We start from the raw sequence: 23,803 nt of genomic DNA on the forward strand, positions 1-23,803 counted from the left end.
GCATTCACTTCCTGGTTTCCATGCGGTCCTGTGACCTTGACCCCTATCATGTGACACAGGCAGGAAGCCGAGGACTGAATGGGATCCGGTAACCGGAGAGCCTGTGGCATTCAGTGCTTCTTGATGTACAAAGCATCTCGGGTGTCACTAGTGAAATTCAAAATGCTTCTACACTGTTACCTTCCTAAAATACAACCCAACATTTTGATACATGCTCGAGACTTCAGGGAGGAATAATGTGACGGCTCAGTCTGGCTAGACTGACGTGAAACAAAATTAGATTGTCTGCATTAAAATCAATGAAGATGTCTGCATTGGAAATGACACGGAGTGAAGCAACAGACATCTTGTTCCTATACACAACGATTCAAGCTACTTCGTCTATTGAAAAATCATTTTATTTAAAAATATCATATATACACTACAGTGGAAAAGTTGTGTGGTCAGGAAGATAATTTTTAATGAAGAAATTAATACTTTTATTCACCAAGGATGCGTAAAAATGATCAAAAGTGACAGTAAAGACATTTAAAAATGTTCAATAAGGTTTGTATTTCAAATAAATGCTGTTCTTTTAAAGTTTGTATTTAAAATGATGTTTTTCACAAAAATATTAGGCATGAATAATAATAATAATAATTTTTAATTGAACAGCAAATCTGCATATTAAAATGATTTCTGAAGGATCATGTGAAACTGAAGACTGGAGAAATGATGCTTTGACATCAATTTACATTTTTAAAATATATCTCAATAGCAAACAACTATCTTAATAATATGTAATACTGTACTAATATTCAATAATATTGTTTCATTATATTTTTGGTTAAAATAAACCACTCAATTTCAGTCAAACTACAACTATAACTATCTCATCTGAAATAATCAATGTTTAGTAGAATAATCAACTCATTGTAAAAATAAAAATAAATAAATAAAACACTTAGAAATTGTATTACAATATTTAATAATATTCTTATATCATTAGCTAATAAGAATAATTTTTAATAAAGACTTATTTTAATAAATCTTGAGGTACAAAGGTGATATATTATTTTATATCATCTTACTGCAGTGCAACAAATGCAATTTAAATATTTCAAATAAATAAAAAGAGAAAGCAGTTATTTTAAACTGTAATAATAATTCTAGTAATAATTACTGTTTTACTGTGTTATTTTTTACTGTAGTGTGTAAATGTGATTCGGTTATTTTAAATATATTAAAAGAGAAAACATTTTAAATGTAATAACAATTATAGAAATAGTTACTGTTTTACTGTATGTTTTTTGACTGTAGTGTATTAAATGCAATTCAAATACAATAAAAAAGAAAACAATTATTTTAAACTGTAATAATAAGCATACTAATAATTACTGTTTTATTGTATGTTATTTTTTACTGTAGTGTAATTTAAATATTTCAGTCTTAAAAGAAAAAACAGTTATTTTAAACTGTAATAATAATTATAGTAATAATTACTGTTTTACTGCATTTTTGATCAAATATATGCAACCTAGGTGAGCATTATAGGACACTTATTTCAGAAAAATAATAAATAAATAAATAATCTTTTCAACTATAAACTTTTGAACAGTAGTGTATATATTTAAACAACTTCCGAAAGTTGCATTAAAAGCAGTTTATGCCATTATGCTTAAATTAGATGTTAGAAAGTGTCCTCAAAATTTTATTAGGCTTGTAAACAGAGTAGACATGACACAACACGCTAATTTGTAGGCAGGTTATGTAGTCCGTTATGTCACCGTTGGGCTCTCAGGCACAAGAAGCAGCACTCTTTTGGTCAGAAGAGGTTTCATCCAGGTCAGCGGGACAGTTCGCTTTTGTATGATGATATCATTCTGTAATATTATCTGTTGGTCACTGTGTGTGCTATGCAAAGGGTCAGATATCAACAGTGTAAATATCTGAGGTCCTGTCAGTCAGCAGAAGCAGTGACGCAGATGTCACTCAGGTTATCGCTGTATCAAATCCTCTTTCTATCAGCCTGTATTCAATGTGTCAATAGCAAAAAAAATTACTACTAATAATGATTTGAATAAGAGCCTGTCCAATTTGCAGGATTTTTAGTCATACAAGAACTCAAACTAACTGTTACAGGAAATATAATTGCATGACTTTTCAAGTGTGTCTCACAGGTAAACCTAAAATGTCTTCGTGCGGGTTTGACAGTGTCTGTCATTCTTTGCCTGAGCCAGAACAAACTGGATTGGAAATGATGCCGAGGCCATTACAGAGAAACTAGGACGCTTCCTTTTTAATAGACAAACAATCCACGACTCTCAGCACCTGGCAATATGACAACACAGCTGAGTCAGAGCGAGGACCCCAGCTTTCCACTCAGGAACCTTACACTGCTCCGTTAGGTCGAATGACAGCGGCTAATTGTTTTGCATTTAATAACAACCGGCCCACACGAGTTTACGACAAGTGTGTGTTCCACTTTACAGAAGAGCACCTCAGGGCCACGGCGTTATACATATGGTTTACATATTCACAAAGCATTACAGGCCAGCATAGGTTTCATAACGTGGGGCCCTCAGCAGGGGGCCACAAATTACGTACGGAGAGTGACAGGTGCACTGTGGTGGTCTCTCGCTTTCAATTATTATGAAAGCACATTTCCATTACTGCAGCTCACATATGACTTGGTAAGTAAATCAGGGAGATTATGCAGACATGGAACAATTATGAAAAAGGAAAATATTCAATCTCTGGTCCAAAACTATTTCTGTTCACATATGCAGCTTTTAAGGAACTGAAATGGAACTTCAAAAGTGGCTGAGAAGCAATGTGCAACTGATTAAATTTCAGTTCGTTGTCAGAATGTTGCCATTAGTGGTGTTGTGATATACTGGTATTGACGATAAATGTGATGTTTAAGTTATTAAAATATTATTATCCCATGTTAATTAGGGGTTTTAAAATGCATAGTACACTTATGATAATATGACATAAAAATCCAGCGCTATTATTACTCTCACGTGATTTGTTTCATTCATACTCGACATCGGAGGGCGCCCACACACATAAAGTCCACAAGTGAGACTCATAGGAGTAATAATTCTTTAGTTCACAGGAAATTTCAGCTCTTGCTGTAGGTGAATAAAATGCAGAAAGAAATGTTTTTGTATAATTAAACTTGATGAGATATTAACAGTTTATCTGTGTTCTTCAAGCCATGTCAGATATTTTCATATGGATAATGTATATTTACATTGCATTGCTAATCAACAGCCTTTATCTATGAGAGCCCGTTTCTGGCCTGTTTTTTTTTTTTTTTCTCTGAATTGCAAGATAAAAACTCACAATTCAGATTTTTTTCTCGCAATTGCAAGTTTGTATTTCGCAGTTCTTTTTTTTCTTGCAATTATGACTTTTTTCTCCCCAGAATTGCATGATATAAACAATTGTGGGAAATAACTGCAAGTTTATATCTAGCAATTCTGACTTTTTCTTGGAATTTAGATTTTTTTTTTTTAATTGCAAGATAAAAACTCACAATTCTGACTTTTTTCTTGAAATTGCAAGTATGTATTTTGCATTTCTGGCTTTTTTCCTCACAATTCTGATTTTTTTTTATTGTAAGACAAAAAATGCTTTTTTTCTCAGAATTGTAGTCAAATTTTGAGGGGAAAAAGATGTTCTCAGAATTGTGAGTTTATATCTCATAATTCTGATCTAATAACTCACAATTGAACATTATGAAGTCAGAATTGCGAGTTATAAACTTGTAATTCCGAGAAAAAAGTCTGAATTGTGAGTTTGTATCTCACAATCAATTGCTAGGTTTTTTTTTATGCAATTCTGAGAAAAAAGTCAGAAATAATAAATAAATAAAGATTAATTTGACTGTTAGCATGATTTCTATAGATATATCCACAGATATAACAATATATCGTATATATCATGAATATTACAAGAAAATTGTGCAGTGAAAAATCTGATATTGTGACCTAGCCATAAAAACACAGCATATCCAGATAAAATAGTGAATAAAATTGTAAAATGTATTTGGTAAATGACTATATGTATTAAATTGTGTTCAATTATTTTTATTAATTATTATTATTATTATTTTTTAATTTGAATAAAATTAATGAAATTGTTGTTTATGACTTTGTTGCAATGCATTTTGAGACTGCCGTCTCATTTTTTGCAATACATCACATTAAAACAAGCATAAAATATACTTGTTTTAAAAATAACTATTATTTGTTTATTTATTTTCTTATTTACAACCTCAAAAAATCTTTAACACTGTATAACACTGATGGCTAACGTTTAAAACAGACTCTTTGTCAGGACCCATCTATGCCATCTACATAGGCATCTCACTAGATTTTGGAAGAGAGCCACAGTCATTGAGATGACGACACAGTTATGCGAGACGCTGCAGTCTGTTGTGGATCTTTCTACAAGCACATAAGCTTATAAAATGAGCATTTGACTGCCATAAATCAAAGAATTCTCTCTTTGCTGTCAGCAGGTGACAGTGCCATATATCTGTCTCAAATCCCATCATCCTAACAGATGGTGTCTGCTCTAGCAATGGCGATATGTGAGTGTGCCTACACTCTTGTATGCATATGTATTGTCTTTCTCAAGGTAACTACCAACGTCACATCCTGTGCATTTGGCTACGCCTTCCTTATTCCTAAAATGGTCTTCCTGTTAGTGATTGACAATCACATACACTGTACACTGCTCACGCCATGCCCCGAATGTCACGGTCAAAGCTATCTATAAGCTAGACATTTAGAAAGATTCAACCTTGATTCATTGGAGCTTTTTATCTGGCAGCCGTTGGCGATCATCCATGTATTATTTACGGTCAAGGTCATATATATTTATCATTTAACCCAAGATGATGTAAAGATAGGAGTTAAAACTTATATTAAACTTATATTTATTATTTCATGCTTACTTTTTTATATGTGTATTTACTTATTGTATAATACTAATAATATTAATAATTATTACTTTCTAAATATCATCACATTACCAAAAATGTACCACGGTATTACAGGCGTGTTAATGAAAATCACTCGGCTCAAGTATTATAGTTCTGAATAAGTATTCTCGCTTTCCAAACTCTACTGTTGAGAGAGCGATACAGAGACTGAGAGACAGATAGTGTTATTGAGGTAAAAAGCTCTCAGAGAAGCCTCATTAAGTTTTAATGTTTTGTGAGGGTAACCCTGCTTTCAGGACACACTGAGATGCTGAGAAGCACAGAGGGCACGCAGTGATCTTTTCGGCGTGTTCCTACGGAGGAGAACAGGGCTGGAGCACCACCCCTCTCCTCTAATGCACCTCTGAATACGATCTCCAGATAAGCCTTCGCTCATTTCATTTGGCAGAGTGCTGAGTCTGGGATGACATGGGACCCGCTCTCACTTTCATTACCCATGATTACATCTGCCATTTGGGGTCACTGGAGACCTTCTCCCCACGGAAGACTGAATGACAGATGCCACAAGAGAGCATGTGCATGCGAGTGTGGGTTTGTGTAAATGCTTCACCTGAGTGTGGTGGCTGTCCATGTGCCTGTGTAACGCCGAGGTGCTGGACGCATTAGACTTTGGATGGGCCTCGTCTTCCAACGTCCCTATTGAGAGACAAATATCTGGATGTTAAATGCAACATTCTGCGAAAGTGCTTTCAAAAACATCACAGAACCAAAAAAGTACCATAGTATTAGTCATGTTCAAGAAAATCACTTGGCTCCAGTATTATATTAAGAAACTATTGAAGCCTGTTTCAGTCACTGAATAAAACATTTAAAAAGGTTATTGCAACTTTTTATCTCACAATTCTGACTTTTTTCCTCAGGATTGCATGATATAAACTCGCAATTGTAAGTTATGAAGTCAGAATTGAGAGATATAAACTCACATTTATGACTTTTTTTTCTCACAAATGAGTTTGTATCTTGCAATTCTGAACTTTTCCCTTTTTTTTTAATAAAGATTTTTTTTTGAGAAAAGTCAAAATTGCAAGATATACAGTTGAGGTCAAAAGTTTACATACACCTTGCAGAATCTGCAAAATGTTATTTTTTTTAACAAAATAAGAGGGGTCATACAAAATGCATGTTATTTTTTATTTAGTACTGACCAGAATAAGATATTTCACATAAAAGATGTTTACATATAGTCCACAAGAGAAAATAATACTTAACTGTATAAAAATGACCCTGATCAAAAGTTTACATACAGTTGACTCTAAATACTGTAAAAAAAAAAAAAAAAAAAAAAAAATTGAAGTTGAAGATCAGGGTAAATTGAACTTATTTTGTCTTCTCGGAAACATGCAAGTATATTTTGTATCTTCTGAAGGGCAGTGCTAAATTACAAAAATATGATATATTTAGCCAAAATAAGAAAAATGTACACATCTTCATTCTGTTCAAAAGTTTTCACCCTTGGCTCTTAATGCATCATTTTTCCTTCTGGAACAACAGTGAGCGTTTGAACCTTCTGTAATAGTTGCGTAAGAGTCCTTCAGTCCTTCAGTGTGAAAAGATGGATCTCAAAATCATACAGTCATTGCTGGAAAGGGTTCAAATACACAAGAATTTGTGGGACCTGAAGAATTTTTCTGAAGAACAGCAGGCAGTTTAACTGTTCAGGACAAACAAGGGACTCATGAACATCTGTCATCACTAAACAAACAACAACAACAAAAAAAAACACAGCTGTGGATCATTCAGGTAAGAACATAGTATCAAAAATCAATCTTTTGAACGGGGTAATTTTTATAAATTTTAACTATTATTTTTGCTTGTGGACTATATGTAAACATCTTTTATGTGAAATATTTTATTCGTGTCAGTACTAAATAAAAAATAACATGCATTTTGTATGATCAATTTTGGTAATAATAATTAACATTTTGCAGATTCTGTCAACATTTGATCTCAACTGTGAACTCGCAATTGTGAGAAAAAAGTCAGAATTGTGAGCACTGGTCCATCCTTTAAGGAAATGGACATTAGCTCATATACCATTATCTTGAAGATGCAGGCATATAATGGCTGAGCTTATAGGTCACTGCTGGCGGTTTAAAACTTCCGCCCACTCTTCTGCATCCCTTCATGTGGAATATGGAAGTTTACCCCCACACACCGATATTAGCCTCACCGAGAGGACAAAAGGCCAAGAGAGTGAGTGTATGTGTTTGTGTAAGGGAGACAGAGAGACCCTGAGCCATCCGATGGCTCTTTAGGAGAGCACTTTATCAAGTCCAGGGCCTTTCACTTTAATCATGGCGTGCCTCTGTGATAGCTTCTGGGTCAACTCGCTCTATTTTACCATCAATCCCTTTCTTTCCACTAGCTGCTCTCAATCTGCCATTCATCTCTTTTTCTTATACTTTATGTCCAAAATGATCTAATTTACGTAAAGCTCTGTGCCTCTGAGGTGTATGTCACACTCAGCTGACCAAAGGTTACGCAGTCATTGCTGCTGTCTCTGTGGTAAACAAACCTTGGGGGAAGGCTGGGTCAGCCAATGACATGCGAATGAGCTTCGAATAACTGGATGGATGCACATTAGGACATTCAACGCCTAATGCTCTAATGTAACATGGGATTGTGTGAGTTGGTCTCCTCTGCTCTTGATCACATTCATAAAGCCATAAAGGAGAAAAAGGGGTTGGCTTAACGTTTTCACCTGAGAGATAATGGGTCTTATTTAGAAATAATGATATACAAGGCCAAAAAAAAAAGTCCTTAAGAATATCAGTTGTATTTACATTAGGTTAAATTCGCAATAATTATTCCTACACTCATTTAATGATGATGAACATGTTAATGATTATTCTAAATGAGGGAATATATACTGTAGAGTTGAGGTCAAAAGTTTACACTCCCCTTTCAGAATCTTTAAAAATGTTCACACAATCACACAAAATACCATTATTGTTTATTTAGTACTGACCTGAATAAAGTACCTCACATAAAAGATGTTTACATATAGTCCACAAGAGAAAATAATAGTTAAATTTATAAAAATTACCTGGCTTAAAAGTTTACATCCCCTCGAGTCTTAATACTGTGTTGTTACCTAAATGATTCACAGCTGTGTGTTTTTGTTTAGTAATAGTTTTCCATGAGTCCCTAGTTTGTCCTTAATAGTTAAACTGCCTGCTGTTCTTCAGAAAAATCCTTCAGGTTCCACAAATTCTGTGGTTTTCCAGAATTTGATCCCTTTCCAACAATGACTGTATGATTTGCAACTATAAACTATAAACTATTACAGAGGGTTCAAACACTCACTGATGCTCAAGAAAAAAAGCATTTTTGAATTTAAAGATCAGGGTAAATTGAATTTATTTTGTCTTCTGGGAAACATGTAAGTATTTTCTGTAGTCTCAAAAGGGCAGTACTAAAAAAAAAAATATATATATATATATATATATATATATATATATATATATACAGGGGTTGGACAATAAAACTGAAACACCTGTTTTTTTAAAAACAATTAGTACGTTGTTGAGCCTTTTTGTGCCCAATGCAGCATCATTTCATCCTGGGAATGACAAATATAAGTCCTGCACAGTAGCCAGAAGGATTTTAAGCTATTCTCCTCTTGCAAAAAAAAAAAAAAAGTGGCCAGGTCACTACGTGATGCTGGCGTAGGAAAACTTTTCCTAACTCGCTCTTCCAAAACATCCCTCAATAATATTCAGATCTGGTGACTGTGCAGGCCATGGGAGATGTTCATCTTCACTTTCATGTTCATCAAACCACTCTGTCACTAGCCTTGTTGTGTGTATTGGTGCATTATCATCCTGATACAAGGCACTACTTTCAGGGTACAATGTTTGATCCATTGGGTGCACATAGTCAACCTTCACTCTCTGCTCTAACTGGTGCAGTGTGCAATCGGTGAAGATAGGCCACCAGGCTGTGCAAACATATCCATGAAACCTCCAACACTATATTGGCCAGTGTTTCAGTTTCATTGTCCAACCCCTGTATATATATATATATGTTTTTTCCATCTGGAGTATCAGTGAGAGTTTGAGCATTGCAAAACCAGCATTTGTGGTTGTGATTTTTTTTTTTTTTTTTTTTTTTATAAAATGACCAATCTTTTTGCTTATTCCTTGGCTGGTATCATGTAGAGCTCTTTGAAGCTGCAGTGAAACTGCAATTTGGACCTTCAACCTGTTGCCCACCACTAAAGTCCACTATATGGAAAAAAATCCTGGAATGTTTTCCTCAAAAACCTTAATTTCTTTTCGACTGAAGAAAGAAAGACATGAACACCTTGTATGACATGGGGTGAGTAAATGATCAGGAATTTGTTATTTTGGAAGTGAACTAATACTTTAGCCTCTTGTGTCATTACCATTGGAGATCTGGTTGCCATTCTCAATGGGTGCAGGGTTTGAAGAGTTGGGCGAGGTGTGGTTGTTGGCGTTTTTGTCTTGTAACTGTGCTGACGGAGAGATGGGGCCTTGATCCTCTCGACCTGGCAAATTAATGTTGGAATTCGAGAGTCCTATGGAAAAGAAAAGAATAAAAACATTCAGTAAAATACATTGATTCACATCAAGACGATGTGTAATCTATGCTTTAGCAGTATGTAAGGCCCCACAGACAACCTATGACCTATGTGTTCCCAGTTTATGACAAAAAACAGTGACGACGTGACATGCAAGTTAACACCTGCCATCTTGAGTCACTAACATTTCTGCAGGGGCATCTGCAGCTGCTCCGGCCAGGAATTGTGGGAATGACTGAGTCTAGCAATGACGCTGACAGCAGAGCGAGCGGAAGAACGAAGGGTTGTTTAAGCCTCGTGGCATGTGCGTCTGCTTGGATCTGACCGCCACAGGGATGGATATAGCACAGGGGTCAGCTGCCCCTTTAAACCCCTGTTAAAAGCCCTGTTTCCATTACAGCATGCTCTCACTCATGTCATGAGCATCTGACTTCACAGCCAGCGTCTGGGGTTATCAGAGATTCATTAGCAGCAGCTTTGTGTCTGGGACCCCTGCTGACGCTACCTTATATATTCACGAGGGAAACAGTCACATTGCATTACACTTGAGATCAGCAATTATGATCATGCGTATCTGAGACAAACCCAATATTGAATTGGGTTTGTCTCATATTTTATTTCAAATGTGGTATTACATTTCTCCAAAATTATGAGTCCATAGGTGAAAATGATTACTGTTTTGCATTTTTATAAAAACTTTTTTTTGGTCAAATTGTCAACGTAAAATTTAAAAAGTAAAATTATGTCTTAAGATGACAGCCCCTTGTGCCCCGTGATCTTGAAACTCGTAAACTCGAAATTGAAAAAAAAAAAAAAAAAAAAAAAAAAAAAAAAAATCCCCTTTATCTAATGTCATAAATGTTTGTTTTAAATATTAAGAATAAAAAATACTTTTATGCACAAAATACCTTTTCTGTTTTAATATTTTAAAAAGTAATTTATTCATGTGATGCAAAGCTGAATTTTCAGCATCATTACTCCAGTTCTCACATGATCCTTCAACACTCATTCTAACATGCTTATGATTATTATTATTGCCTAATATTCATGTGAAAACCATAATCTTTTTTTTTTTCAGAATTCTTTGATAAAGTTCAAAAGAATAGCATTTATATTATATTAAATATTATTAAATAATAATATTTTATAACATTATACATTTCTTTACTGTCACTTTTTAACAATTTAATTAGTCCTTCAATTACATTAATGTATTTAATATATAATGAAATTAAAGTATTAATAGTAAAGTATAAAAATAACAGAAAAAGACAGCTAAACGAGATGTGCCGTCCACAAATGACACTAATTAATGTTAATTAAATCTTTTATATATATATGATTGCAATCGTAATTATTCAACCCTCCAGAGTCTGTAGTACTTTACAAATACAAGCTTTTCTGAAGATCCAGGGCTTTATAAAAAATTGCATCTATTGCAACAGATTACTAGCATATTAAAAGTGATAATGTCAATATATAATGTAATATTTTAAATTTACAGGATTTTTTATAAACACAGCTATGTCGTAATTATTCAACATTGCTGTTTTTTAGTCACTTGTTTGTATGGTGGGGAAATGCATTTTAGTGCAAAGAATAAGATGAACACATCATGTTGAGATGGCTTTCATGTTGGGACATCTTGCCAAATACCACTCCTGACTAAAAAGAACAAAAAGGCCAACTTGAACATGCTAAAATTCATCTGGATGGACCTGTGGAGTTCAGCAGTATGTCTTGTGCAAAAAAATGCAATGCTTTTAAGCAGAAGAACACCATCTCCATCGTCAAACTGGGAGGTGGGCCAATCCTGTTGGGGTTGTTTTACTGTAGCAGGAAGAGGGGAAGTGAAAATCATGACTGTATTAAGGATATTATGGATTCTTTAAAGTATCAGGCTATTTTGGCAAAAATTGTGATGCCTTTGCTGCAATGGCTGAAGCTAATGATCAATGGACTTTCCTGCAGGACCAACGTCCCAAAGTATGAGAGCTTGGGCCAAGACTGAAGTACAGAGGTGACAGAAGCTTCTAAGTACTTCCAAGCAGCGTTTATTGGTGGTTTTAAAGAATAAAAGATTCTACACCAAATTTGACTTTTGGGGGTTGAATAATTTTGAACATGAATGTTTAAAGCCAATTTTTTTCCCCATTATTCATCAACTTACATTCTCAGAGTTACTCAAATGTGTATTAATAAACTTTCTTTAATAGTGTACTGATGACTTCGTTGAATTGTTTTTACAAAAGTTTGTTCTCTGCAGCGAAATGTCTTGCAGGTCAAGGGGGTTGAATAATTTCGACTGCAATATACACCTATCCTTAATAACAACTTAACACCTAACCTTAAAAGGTGTAATATACAGTGAGAAAACGTGTTGTAGACATGCTTAGATATTTCTCAAGCATGACACTAGCACAAACATTATGACAGAATAATGTGTGTGCATTTTACACACACGGTCGTGAACATGTACAGTAATGCGAGAAGAAATTTCCTCTGCTGTGGAGTGACACTGAATGTGTCCTAACACACACACACATTGTACTCTGGGGATTCACACACATTGCAGCGATTCACATCCGTCAGCAGAGCGGGAGACTTTGATATTTAATATTTTATAGCTACATCATCTCTTGTCCATGTAATATTTATGTGACTGGAGCTAATACCCCCTGTGCCCTTTACAATAAACTGAACCAACACAGAGGGGAATAAATAAATAAATAATAATAATAATAATAATATATATATATATATATATATATATATATATATATATATATATAAAAAATACAAAAATTATATATGGAATTTAACTGGCTTTCAGGATCAACAGTTAAATGACTGTATACCTGCAGCCAGTAATTAAAGCTCATTGATTACGTCTCCATAACATCTCAGAAAACGGTTTTACACATAAGATGAACAAAGCAGACATCTCAATCCTTTATTGCAATCAAAGGAAAGTCCATTGTGTTGAAATGATCTTTGCTTTAGATCCATATATAGTTTAAGAATATCTGCTTCTGATTGACGCAATTAGTCGTAGTGGTTTCTAAGTTAATTGTATTGATCTTTTGTGATCTTGGTGATGCATATAAACAAAATGCAGACAGCTCATTCTTGTCTCTAGATATGAAAAACTCAAACAGCTCAAACATACTGCCCTTTATAGTGTCTTTTAGATGCAACTAATCATGCAAGTCGACTACTATATTTAGACTAAACTTGTAAGATGAAACCACATTCAAGTTCTCACACTATTTACAGTATTTATTTTGAACAACAAGCACATATGTGTCGGGGTCATGTGGGATCCATGCTCATAAATCCATGATGGGAGTAGATGTACCCTAAAGCATCTTTAATTAAATACAAAGGTTAAGAGGAGGAGGCGAAGTAAACTGTGTTAGACAGCATAAATCGGCACGCACGAATGAATGAATACAAGTAATGTAAGCATGAAGTAAATTGGCACGCACACTCAACATCCTCCCTAAGAATGCTTTCTTGTCAAATTATCTTATTTTAATGTGACATTTAACACTTGCTCTTTTCCCTAAATGGTCATGTACTTAATGTGCATTATATATTAGTTAAAACAAGATTCCAGAACACAATTCCAGATTATTCTGACTCAGTTCAACCTTTGGCCCCATGATGCAGAAGCATTTAAGGGCAGTTGTTGCATAAGGATGTTGTCATGTTGTAACAAAAGTGATCCAGAGCAGATGCAAAATACAGCCTAAACCTCCACCATACACAAACACTCAAAATTGGTTTCTGAGAGAGAACAAACTGCGGCTTTTATGGTAAATGTCTGCTTTATCAGCACTGACCTCACTTTTTTTGACAAACACAAAGCATGGCACTGAATGAGTCAAGAAAAACCATACTAAACAGGATGTGCCTTTCAGTAACCACATATATGAAATGACATTTAACCAGAAGAGTGCTGGGAAAGTTTCTATAATTTGACCAGACTATTTTAATGCTCCTGCAGCAAATTAAGCATGACCATGTGTGCTAGTGAGGGTAAACTCCTTTTGATGAGCTATAAAAATCTGTGATTCAAGACAAATCTGTAATTCATGTCTCTTGAGCATGCAATCGAACACTTTAACAGGATAATACACACAAATATAAAAATTGTGTAATCATTTACTCACCCTCATGCTGTTATAAAACTGTATAGTACCTTCTCTCTCTTTTATATTATTTTATTATTATTACTTTTTTGGTCCAAACAGTGGAAGTCCATGTAGGCCAAAGTTGATTTGGACAAAATCAATAGAGACATACTTCAAACTATCTTTTGTGTTTCATAGAAGAAAGTAAGTGATACAGGTTTGGAACATGAGTGTGGGTAAGTGATGACAGAATGCATTTTGGGTTGAGCTAATTTGTTCAATATTGAAGGGGAACCCTGGGTATTAGGACTTGTACGGCTTCATATAACTTAAAGTCTCTTATGGAAATATGTAGTAGAAAACCCATAAAAGATTTAAATTATTTAAAATATCCACATCATTTTATACAGATTTTGGACTATAGGGGGCACTATTATTTCGATGACATCAAATGGTTGCATTCGGTGAGCTACTGGTGTTATCTGTTGCTATTTTTACCGAAACACAACTCGAAAAATAAAACGCTGATACGATGACCACAGCTACTGAAAGAGCCTACAGGTGGCAATTGATATAAGCGTAGGCTTAAACCAAATGCCGCACCATCAATTTTTCTCACAAGGAGTTTAAACGCCCCTAGACAGAGTGAAGCCTGGGCTTAAAAACTCCTTCAGTTGCTGCAGCATCATGACAAGCACTGGCATATTTACATTCTGCAAGGATGGCATCTAGCGTTTCTTGTCTCTGCCATTAGTAAGCTCTTTCAGTAGCTGTAGTCTACTAAAAACTTCAATGGCTAACATCAGGGCTAAAAGGGGAGAGAAAGACGCAGGTCTTTAGAAACTTTTATCCATCCATAGGCGTCTTCCCATTCTTTTCTCCACTTCTTATTGCTAGGAAAGCAGAGAAGACTTGCATTGCTTCTCTTGTTGCCCTTTGACTGAAAACTACAACCAAAATCCGGACAATGTGGCATTGTATCAGTATTTTATTTTCCAAGTTGTGCATTCCGAGTTGTGTTGCGGTAAAAATAGCTACAGGTAGTGCCAGTAGCTTGCCGAGCGCATCACGTCATGTCATCAAAATAATGGTGCCCTCTATAGTCCAAAATATGTATACAGTGATGTGGATTTTTAAAAATATGTAAATCCTTTATGGATTTTCTACTACATATTTCATAACACTGTTGCTCTATGGCGCTTTCAACATTGCTTTTTTTTTTACTGTTTGGCCTGACGTGGTCCAACACTGGCTCAACTATTGACAAAGTGCTTGAGAGACCTGTCTGGTCACTTATTATTTACGCAATTCCATTTGGTGCCGCAAATAGCACCAGAATTACTTACAACACCTTTAGAACACATGTACCCAAACACGTGCACGCACTCTTACTCACCGCTGTCACGGATCTTTCTTCCAGTGGTGGACTTGCGGAGCAGGCTCCGGCCTGAGCTGAAAAGGGTGTTAAGCTCATCCAGAGGACTGGTGAGAGGTCTCCCATTGGCAGGGTTGAAAAGCAGAGGCGAGGAGGAGCAGGAGTGAGCTCTGCGGGGCTCTGGCCTTGAGGTCTTTACTGGGGAGAAGGGAGGCTTGGAACTGCTTGGGGGTGTCTCTGCCAGACCGTGCCCTATTTTATGAGAGACTTTGGGGGAATCGGTGGTAGCCACAGAAGCTGCACGGGTTAGGGCCAAGAAGTTTGGTTCAGGGGGGAAGGGGAAGTGGGATGGGGGGCGGTAGGGAGGTGGCAGTGCTGCTGGAGGGGGTGGTGGGGGAGGTGGAGTCAAGGGTGGCGTGGACTTGTCTGGCATTAAGACGGAAAGACTCGGTGAGGAGTCGGCTCTTTGCCGGGTGTACTGTGGTGAGAGTGGGCTGCCTCCATCCTGGCTGGAGTAGTTGAGGTTGGTCTCAAACACCGGCAGCTTCTTCACCTCTAGAGGGGTGAGAGGTGACTCATCCGAGGCAGGAGAGCAGGTGACAGGGGATGGAGGGAAGACTAGAAGTGGGGGACGGTGTGGAAGGAGGTTAGGGAATGGAGCTGGAATGTCACACCCAGTCACATCCTTGCCCTGCTGCTTTCCCCCAAGTGTACCAGAATGTTCCAGCAAGGTCACGGGCCTCTTGACTTCCAGCACTGGGGCAGGTAGGGTAGTGGTAGTGGGATTGACAACTTCAGGCTTGACCACCGGAGCCGACCCCACCTCGTCAGGTGGGAAGTATTTCATTTCCTCATACACCGCCTCTCCAATTTCTGGACTGTGGGAATCAGCCAGGCTGAGGGCTCGTGAGGCCCCCACCATCTCGATATACACATCCTCCTCATCCTGGCAGGGGTAGAGGCTTAGCACAGAAGAATGGGGGCCATCCGCAGATGCTGCTCGCTGGATGAGGCCCAAGCAGTGGCCGCCTCGTAACAGGCTGACAAGTTTCATGTCTGTGGGCCGTGCAGGAGAAGGTACAGAGATCTCCTCATAGGAGCCCGTCAGTTTGGTATTAGGGCTACGTTTGGGCTTGGGGGGTGGGATCTTCTTCATGGTGCTGTAGTCATCACTGTGAGGGCGTGGTTTAGCGAGAGCTGGAGGCGTTGTTGAATGATGGATGGGTTTGGAAGGAAAGGATATAGTAATTTACTAGAATGCCTGGAATGATTCTTAATATTGAGATAGATTAAGAAATTTTGTTCTGTGTTGTATGAAACATTCAAATGGCCAAAAGTATGTGGACATCTCAAGCTGGTACTCCTTAATTCACTTTGCACTCTTCTGGAAAGGTTTTCCACTAAATGTTGGAATAGGAATGCAAGTATTGCATTTATTCTAACACAAGTGCATCAGTTTGGTTAGACCTTGATGTTGCATGATGGAGTCTGGCTCCCAAAGGTGTTCAGCGGGATTCAGGTTTTGTGCAGGTCAATACATCATGCATAATAGAAGAGGATGTCCACATACTTTTGGACATGCAGTGGATGTTTGAGCGCAAATTTATACGTACGATCAGAAGGAGAAAGTTGGGTTTTTGGTGGGCTTCCAGATGGAGAGGCTTGACCCTCAGCAGGACTGTCTTTGGGTGCAATACTCAGCCCTGCGCTCACCGCCTCATACGACGCACTCAGACGTGTATTGGGATCTCGTTTGGGTTTGGGAGGAGGTTGTTTTCGTGGGGAGGAGAGACTCCCGCCGTTCCCCTCTTCAGTGGAGTGTGGCGCAGGCTGAAGGGCTGCTTTGATTGATGTCCCGATGCTGGAGTGTACCAAGCTGTCCATAACCAGGGGGAGAGGAACAGAGCTGGAGCGAAAATGCCGGAGCGGTCTGTTCCCCCCACGGCCTGCCACATCGTTAACCCTCCCACTTTTTTCAACAGCCCTAAACAAAAGGATGATTGGATGAATAATTCAGCAAATGTGGAAATAAGATTTCTAGTGCCGTTTCTGTCAATCATCATGACTGGTATTACCCTGGTATCTTTTCCCCCTCCCCAATCTAGCAAATCATTATTCATTCATGCGTTCATTCTTTCAATCATTTACTTACTATGAGACTTGAAGCATATGTTCTGTCTCAATGTATGATGGGTAGTAAAGGTGCTAAACAGCTGCCATGTGTGAGAGGATCAGCCTCAACCTTCATAAAATCAATACACCAATGTCAAGCTGTCCATTCATATCTGGGCTAAGATTTCATTACAGTACACTAATCGGAATGGGTGTTTCCTTAACAATAAAGATGCTAAACAAAATACCAGGCTTGTCAATCAATCAAAAATGTTAACAATTACATAAAATGTAGATTTTTTAATCAAATGAGGTGGTACCTCAAGGTGGTAAGGGGGCACAATAAATTATGATACAATTATACACATATATTTGTACAAGCTGCAAACCTGCACTTGGTTTTCAGCATGCATTAGTATCTAAGACTCTCATTTTAATTTTTTTCCATTATACCAGTAAATGATAACAACAAATTAGCATTCTAAACTCGTTTACAAAACTAAATCCTGAAAAGATTATTTACATTACTGATTGTTTAAGTCTAAGCTGATTCCTGTAATACTCTAATGTGACATGCACACTCTTGTTTGATATTTCCCCTTTAATCTGGGCCTACCATCTGTTGTTCTTGGAGAAAAGGCAATGGAGTGTTGGGGTAGATGGTATTCGGGGAACAGGGGGGTGGTGGGGGGTTACAGTGACTTAAGCCCTAAGGAGATTTCAGCAACCCAAAGTGGGGGTGGGTCTTATCTCTCTCTGGTTAGCAGTATGGAGCTCCTCTTGACTCACTGATTGAGTTTGCCACATCTAGATTAGCTATGAAACCCCCATCACTCAATCACCTGCACCACCCTCATTTGTGATGCTAAAAGTGAATGTACATGATAAATGCGTGTGCGTGTTTTGAAGAACAAGAAGCCCACCCCCTTCATAAGAGCAGATGGTCATATGCAAAATGATTGAGATACTGCTGATGACAATGGCCACCTGTGTGTGTTTATGCTTGTGTGAATAGATTTCCATAGAAAAATAATCTTGCTAAGCTCCACCCTTCCAATGGTACTAATCAGCACTTCCTTGGTAAAACTGTTGCATTTTGTCAGACAGTTGTTTACTACTAATTTCTATCTAAGTCTGTGCTAAGTCATGTGGGTTTGGATAGTTTAAAATAAAGCAACAAGCCACTAAAAATGCTGTGCCTGAAATCCCTTTTACCATGGTTTATGCAACTCATTCAATCAGAAATTTTGTTTTTTTGTACCTTTTGATGCCTATTATTGTTGAAAGTGTATTTTTTTGCTTTGGATTCAGTTTTGGGTACTGAATATCAATCAAATAGACAGATCTGACATTACAGTTTGCAGACTTTTTCAGATGAAGATGGATGGTAGTACGTACTGTATGTACCACTGTTAATAGGATCTACAACTAACCTGAGATCAGTCTTTCTTTTTACTGAATTCCCACTAACAACATCTCAAAAAGTGCAAATACTTCTGACATCAGTGGCATTCTGTTCCCACTTTGTTTGCAAAGGGAGAACAAGGAGAACCAATAAAACCTCCCATGAATTTTTATAGGTTCCTCAAACCCTAGTGGAAAAGGCACATTTTGGAGTGTCTAATATAATCAGACACTCAAATATAATTTAGACGGTTAGAGTGTCTAACATAATCCTTCAAGAGCAAGTCTCACAGTAGCACAAACAGATCTGAGATGCCACATCTGATTGAATTTCAGTAGACAAAATAAGATTTCCCTCTAAGGGACACCAATATGAATATGATTATTTCCTTTTATTTTAAGAACTAATTAAACAATAGAAACAGGAGCGCAACTTCTGAGAATCTTATTACCCTACATATAACTGATTTTAATAGTTATTTTAAATTTAGATGTGTGTATTTGAAAAAAAAAGTAACACATTTTCTCCTATAAGTTTCACCTTTTGGGCGAGTCTTCTTCTTTGCCCACAGGTTCCGGTCGCTCGCCAAGTGGTGGTGCGCTGATGTGACCCCGTAGGCGGTCGTTCTCTCGTGCGATATCGGCTGCGTTTTGGATGACCAGGCTGTCGTAAGCACGCATACCCAAGTCCTCTGCTCCCTGCAGGAACCGCTGGACGTTACACTTCTCCTGCTGCCTTGACGTGAGCCTGCGACGTGCACACTGTCTGGCCAACCAGCCACGCACCACTGAATCACACGTACATACGATAAAGTAAAAATATGAGACCGGTGACAGATCATATAGTATGACCACACAATCTCAGGCCTTCACTTTACCTTTCTGACAGATGATAATCTTCCTGTGCAGTTGATGGCAGCGGTCATTAAGGTGATCAGCCTGCCAGTATCTCAAGAAAACCTTACTGTTCCCCATCTGAGCAGGAGAAGGAAAGATCACATGAGCTCTGTTCCAAAATCGAGTTTGGTGACTGCAGGTAAGGTCTAATGTTTAAATACACCTTTCACAATCTGCAAAATCAATTTTAGGGATCATACAAAATACACATTTTTTATTTAGTACTGACCTGAATAAGATATTTCACATAAAAGACATTTACATATAGTTCACAAGAGAAAATAATAGCTGAATTTATTAAAAAATTACCCCGTTCAAAAGTTTACATCCACTTGATTATTAATACTGTGTTGTTATCTGAATGATCCACAGCTGTGTGCGTTTTTTTTTTTTTTTTTTTTTTTTTTTTCATTTTGTTTAATGGTAGTTGTTCATGAGTGCCTTGTTTGTTCTGAACAGTTAAACTGCCTGCTGTTCTTCATAAAAAATCCTTCAGGTCCCACACATTCTTTGGTTTTTCATCATTCTTGTGTATTTGAACCTTTTCCAACAATGACTGTATGATTTCAAGATCCTTTTTTTTTTTTTTTTTTTTACACTGAGGACAATTGAGGGACTCATATGCAACTATTACAGAAGGTTTAAACACTCAGTGCTCCAGAAGGAAAAACGATGCATTAAGAACCGGGGGTGAAAACTTTTGAACAGAATGAAAATGTGTACAAATCTTATTATGCCTAAATATCATATTTTATTCATTATGCACTACCCTTCAGAAGCCACAGAAGACAAAATAAGTTAAATTTATTCAGATCTTCAAATTCAAAAAGTTTTCACCCCCTGGCTCTTAATGCATTGTGTGTCCTTCTGGAGTATCAGTGAGTGTTTGAACCTTCTGCAATAGTTGCATAGTTCCTCAGTTGTCCTTAGTGTGAATAGATGGATCTCAAAATCATACAGTCATTGTTGGAAAGGGATCAAATACACAAGAATGCTGAAAAATCAAAGAATTTGTGGGACCAGGATAAAAAATGTGACTCAGGAACAACTATCACTAAAAAAAAAAAAAAAAAAAAAAACCCTGACAGCTGTGGATCTTTCAAGTAACAACACAGTATTAAGAATCAAGTGTATGCAAACTTTTGAACGGGATCATTTTTTATAAATTCAACCACTATTTTCTCTTGTGGACTATATGTAAACATCTTTTATGTGAAATATCTAATTCAGGTCAGTACTAAATAAAAAATAACATGCATTTTGCAGTATGATCCCTCTTATTTTGTCCAAATAATTAATATTTTGCAGATTCTGCAAGGTGTATATAAACTTTTGACCTTAGATGTATACACATCAGGAGCCTATGATGCTTTAAAACCTTGTCTCTGTAATCCATTCTCATTGCTTTTGGAACAACGCATCTCTGTCTCTCATGAACATTTCCCTAAAGCTCTATAGATGTCTTTGGTAACTCACCTGCCAGCCCTGGAGTTTACAATGCTGCAGAATGTGGCGGCACTTCTCCTCTGCGGTTGCTTTCTTCCTGTCAATGAGGATGGTGTCCACCAGCTCTCTGTATCTGCACAACAAACCCACAGAACATCACTGTCACCCACATACTCAACTGCAAAGGAACTTCATGAACCCATTACTGCTGCGTTATAGCATGATGATCACTAATGCCTGTACGGGAATGCTGTCTCCCTGAACCATAAGGACTACCCACTTCCTGATGGCCTTGTTTTTTGCACGGCTGTGATTTTGAAATGCAATAACCATCTATGACTACTAAGGTTAAGCTACAAAAGACAATGCTCAATCAGCTTTACTCCCTTGGTGGGAAAACCCACCGAGAGATGCAATTGGAGGGTCAAAGGGTTTCAGAGTCTGGATGACTTCTCAGCATCTGCTGCGGTGGCTGTTGGCAAGGCAACCATTCACACAGAAAGGTCAAACTTGGAGAGCTTTGCTGCATTGTTCTGGAGTAGAGGGATCAAGCATCTGTGGCGCGAGGGGGTAAGCTGTAGACACACCCCTTGAACATGTGCGTGTGTGTTTGCGCATTTGGATTATGCATTATGAACATCTGGCGCAAGGGAATGTGTTTAATAATCAACGATACTAAAGGAATTCACAAAGCGAGAACGCATGCATGCGTGATGCATGCTAATAACATCTTAAAACAATTGCTTGAATTCAATTTGTTGCTTTTCAATTTTAGGTTCACAACATGAATGTACATTTGTAGATTGTTCATTCATAAAAATCAAGGTCTATACAATAAAGAAAGCCTATACAGCACTCCGCTCCAGCTGTACTCAAGGTTTTTTTTTCTAGTTTTCACGCTTCATGAAACCTTGCTCTGAATTGGCCTCAGTTTATGCTTCATTGTAAAGATCTTTCGATAAGGATTTTTTTTTTTTTATTTCATGAACTTCAGAACTTCCAGGTGATGCATTAATAATTTTATATAGATTACACATCTGAGAGGAGACAGTGATATATTACTTGCTACGTGTCACTATCCACCTTATTTTTCCTGTAAGAGTTGGCGCAGCCATTTGTAAATTTTATGGGTCTGGCTTCCGTTCTCACCCACATCCAGTTAATTTTGCTACTTGATATTGTAAACTGGTGTGTCTTACCATATTATTTTAATGCATTATCTTAATTATGAACACACTGGTTTGTAGTAAACAGTTTTTTCCGTTTATTGCACGTTGCCATTTTCCTCATTATTTTCCTATAGTGGATAATGAACCAGAAGTCACCCATAGGCTTACTTCCACGTTGAAGAATAAGGTAGATATACCAGTATTGATGATAACAGTTAGTTTTAAATTTTCATTATATGTTAATACTACACATAAGATAATAGCATGAATAATTCAGCACCATTACCATATGTCACTCCAGCATAATTTGTCAGTACTACATTTAGTGATGCTCTGCAAAGTTTTGCAGGTGAATTCCATTCATTTCAGTAGGAAGTGCAACTGAGAGTGTCTTTTGAGGGAGAAAAGTTCCCCATGACGATTTTGCTTATATTTAAGTTTGCCATATAACAAAAGAAAAATGTCTTGATTTGAAAGTGATTTTGAAAGTGAGCAGCTATTTACACATTTGCCTAAATTTCGCGAACACTTTAAAGGAATAGTCCACCAAAAAATGAAAATTCTGTCATTAACTACTCACCTTCATGTCATTCCAAACCCATAACCTAATGCAAACTGAATATTCTCATCATGTTATTACTCTAAATTACCCGCAGGATGTTTTTCGTGCCACTCATGTGAAAAAAAATCAGGTAATGCTTTCCTCTATTTTCTAATACAACCTGATGTGTTAATAAGTTCTTTGCTGGTTGGCTTGCGTGACAATTTTCGGCAATGTGGCAATGTGTCCTTGCAATCGCATTGCCCAATTTATGTAATTTAAGTCACCCACCACAAATTTGCATTTATTCGCGTATTTGTATTGACGTTTGTAAGAAATCTACTACGAATAGTTAAATTCGCTTTGGTCAAAAAAAGTTTACAATTTATATACTTTTTAACCTCAAATGCTCATCTTGTCTAGCTCTGCGTGAACTCTGTGTATTCTTGATCAAGACAGTTAGGGTATGTTGAAAAACTCTCATTTCATTTCAAAATCGTCCTACATCGCTGCAGAAGTACCGACCTAGTGTTTACAAAGTAAACATGCAAAGAAGATCAAACGCTCTTGACTAAAAAAGGTAAAACAGTGATGTAGGATGATTTTGAAGGGAAAAAAAAGGGGAAGGTACAGAGAGAGCCTTATGTAAATCAGTGTATTATTGCAGGGTTTCCTGTTCCCAGCTGTTATCCATTAAGCCTCTCACTAGGTGAAAAAAAAAAATCGTTTGTGTAAAACAAATAAACCAGATGAAATGGTAAGGCAGAGCCAGTTGGTGGTTAATACTATGAGGATCTTTTCAGACGGAGAAGAAGAAGAAACATTTTGCACATGCAAACTGCAATATGATATGTGTGCATTATGATGAATACTACTATGATGAATACTGATAAATCTAATTTTGTACATTAGAAAAAGAAAAAGCTGCAAGCAGCATTGAAAGGGCCCTCGCACCCGGGCTCACCACCACCCTGTGGCCTTAGGAAAACAGCAAATGGTGGACAATATGCAAGTGGTGAATATAAGAGGAATATGTCAAAGTCATTTATATATGCCATGTAGATGGCATGTATATGTCTACAAACCAGGACTTTGATCAAACATATGAAGTTTGGTGCAGACTGAACATGTTATATTTCAGACGTGACATGACGTATCCAGTTCCCAACAGGTGGCGCTATGAT

General features: G+C 37.1%; 1 protein-coding gene across 5 annotated transcripts in view; it reads right to left on the bottom strand.

The window, feature by feature from the left end:
• The window catches only part of myo16 (myosin XVI), a 246,434-nt gene that overhangs the window by 19,033 nt on the left and 203,598 nt on the right, over positions 1-23,803 (bottom strand). For 4 of the 5 annotated variants that reach the window (XM_051118727.1, XM_051118728.1, XM_051118726.1 and 1 more), the window contains exons 28-34: positions 20,940-21,042; positions 19,445-19,541; positions 19,108-19,354; positions 16,664-17,034; positions 15,072-16,247; positions 9,384-9,536; positions 5,547-5,632 (exon numbers count right to left, since the gene is read on the bottom strand). In XM_051118727.1, coding sequence (XP_050974684.1) covers positions 5,547-5,632; positions 9,384-9,536; positions 15,072-16,247; positions 16,664-17,034; positions 19,108-19,354; positions 19,445-19,541; positions 20,940-21,042 — 2,233 coding nt within the window. Of the gene's footprint in view, positions 1-5,546; positions 5,633-9,383; positions 9,537-15,063; positions 16,248-16,663; positions 17,035-19,107; positions 19,355-19,444; positions 19,542-20,939; positions 21,043-23,803 lie in introns of those variants that run through there. The other variant, XM_051118730.1, reaches the window with a different exon arrangement.

This window comes from Labeo rohita, chromosome 9 (assembly GCF_022985175.1).
Source record: "Labeo rohita strain BAU-BD-2019 chromosome 9, IGBB_LRoh.1.0, whole genome shotgun sequence".
Classification (NCBI taxonomy): domain Eukaryota; kingdom Metazoa; phylum Chordata; class Actinopteri; order Cypriniformes; family Cyprinidae; genus Labeo; species Labeo rohita.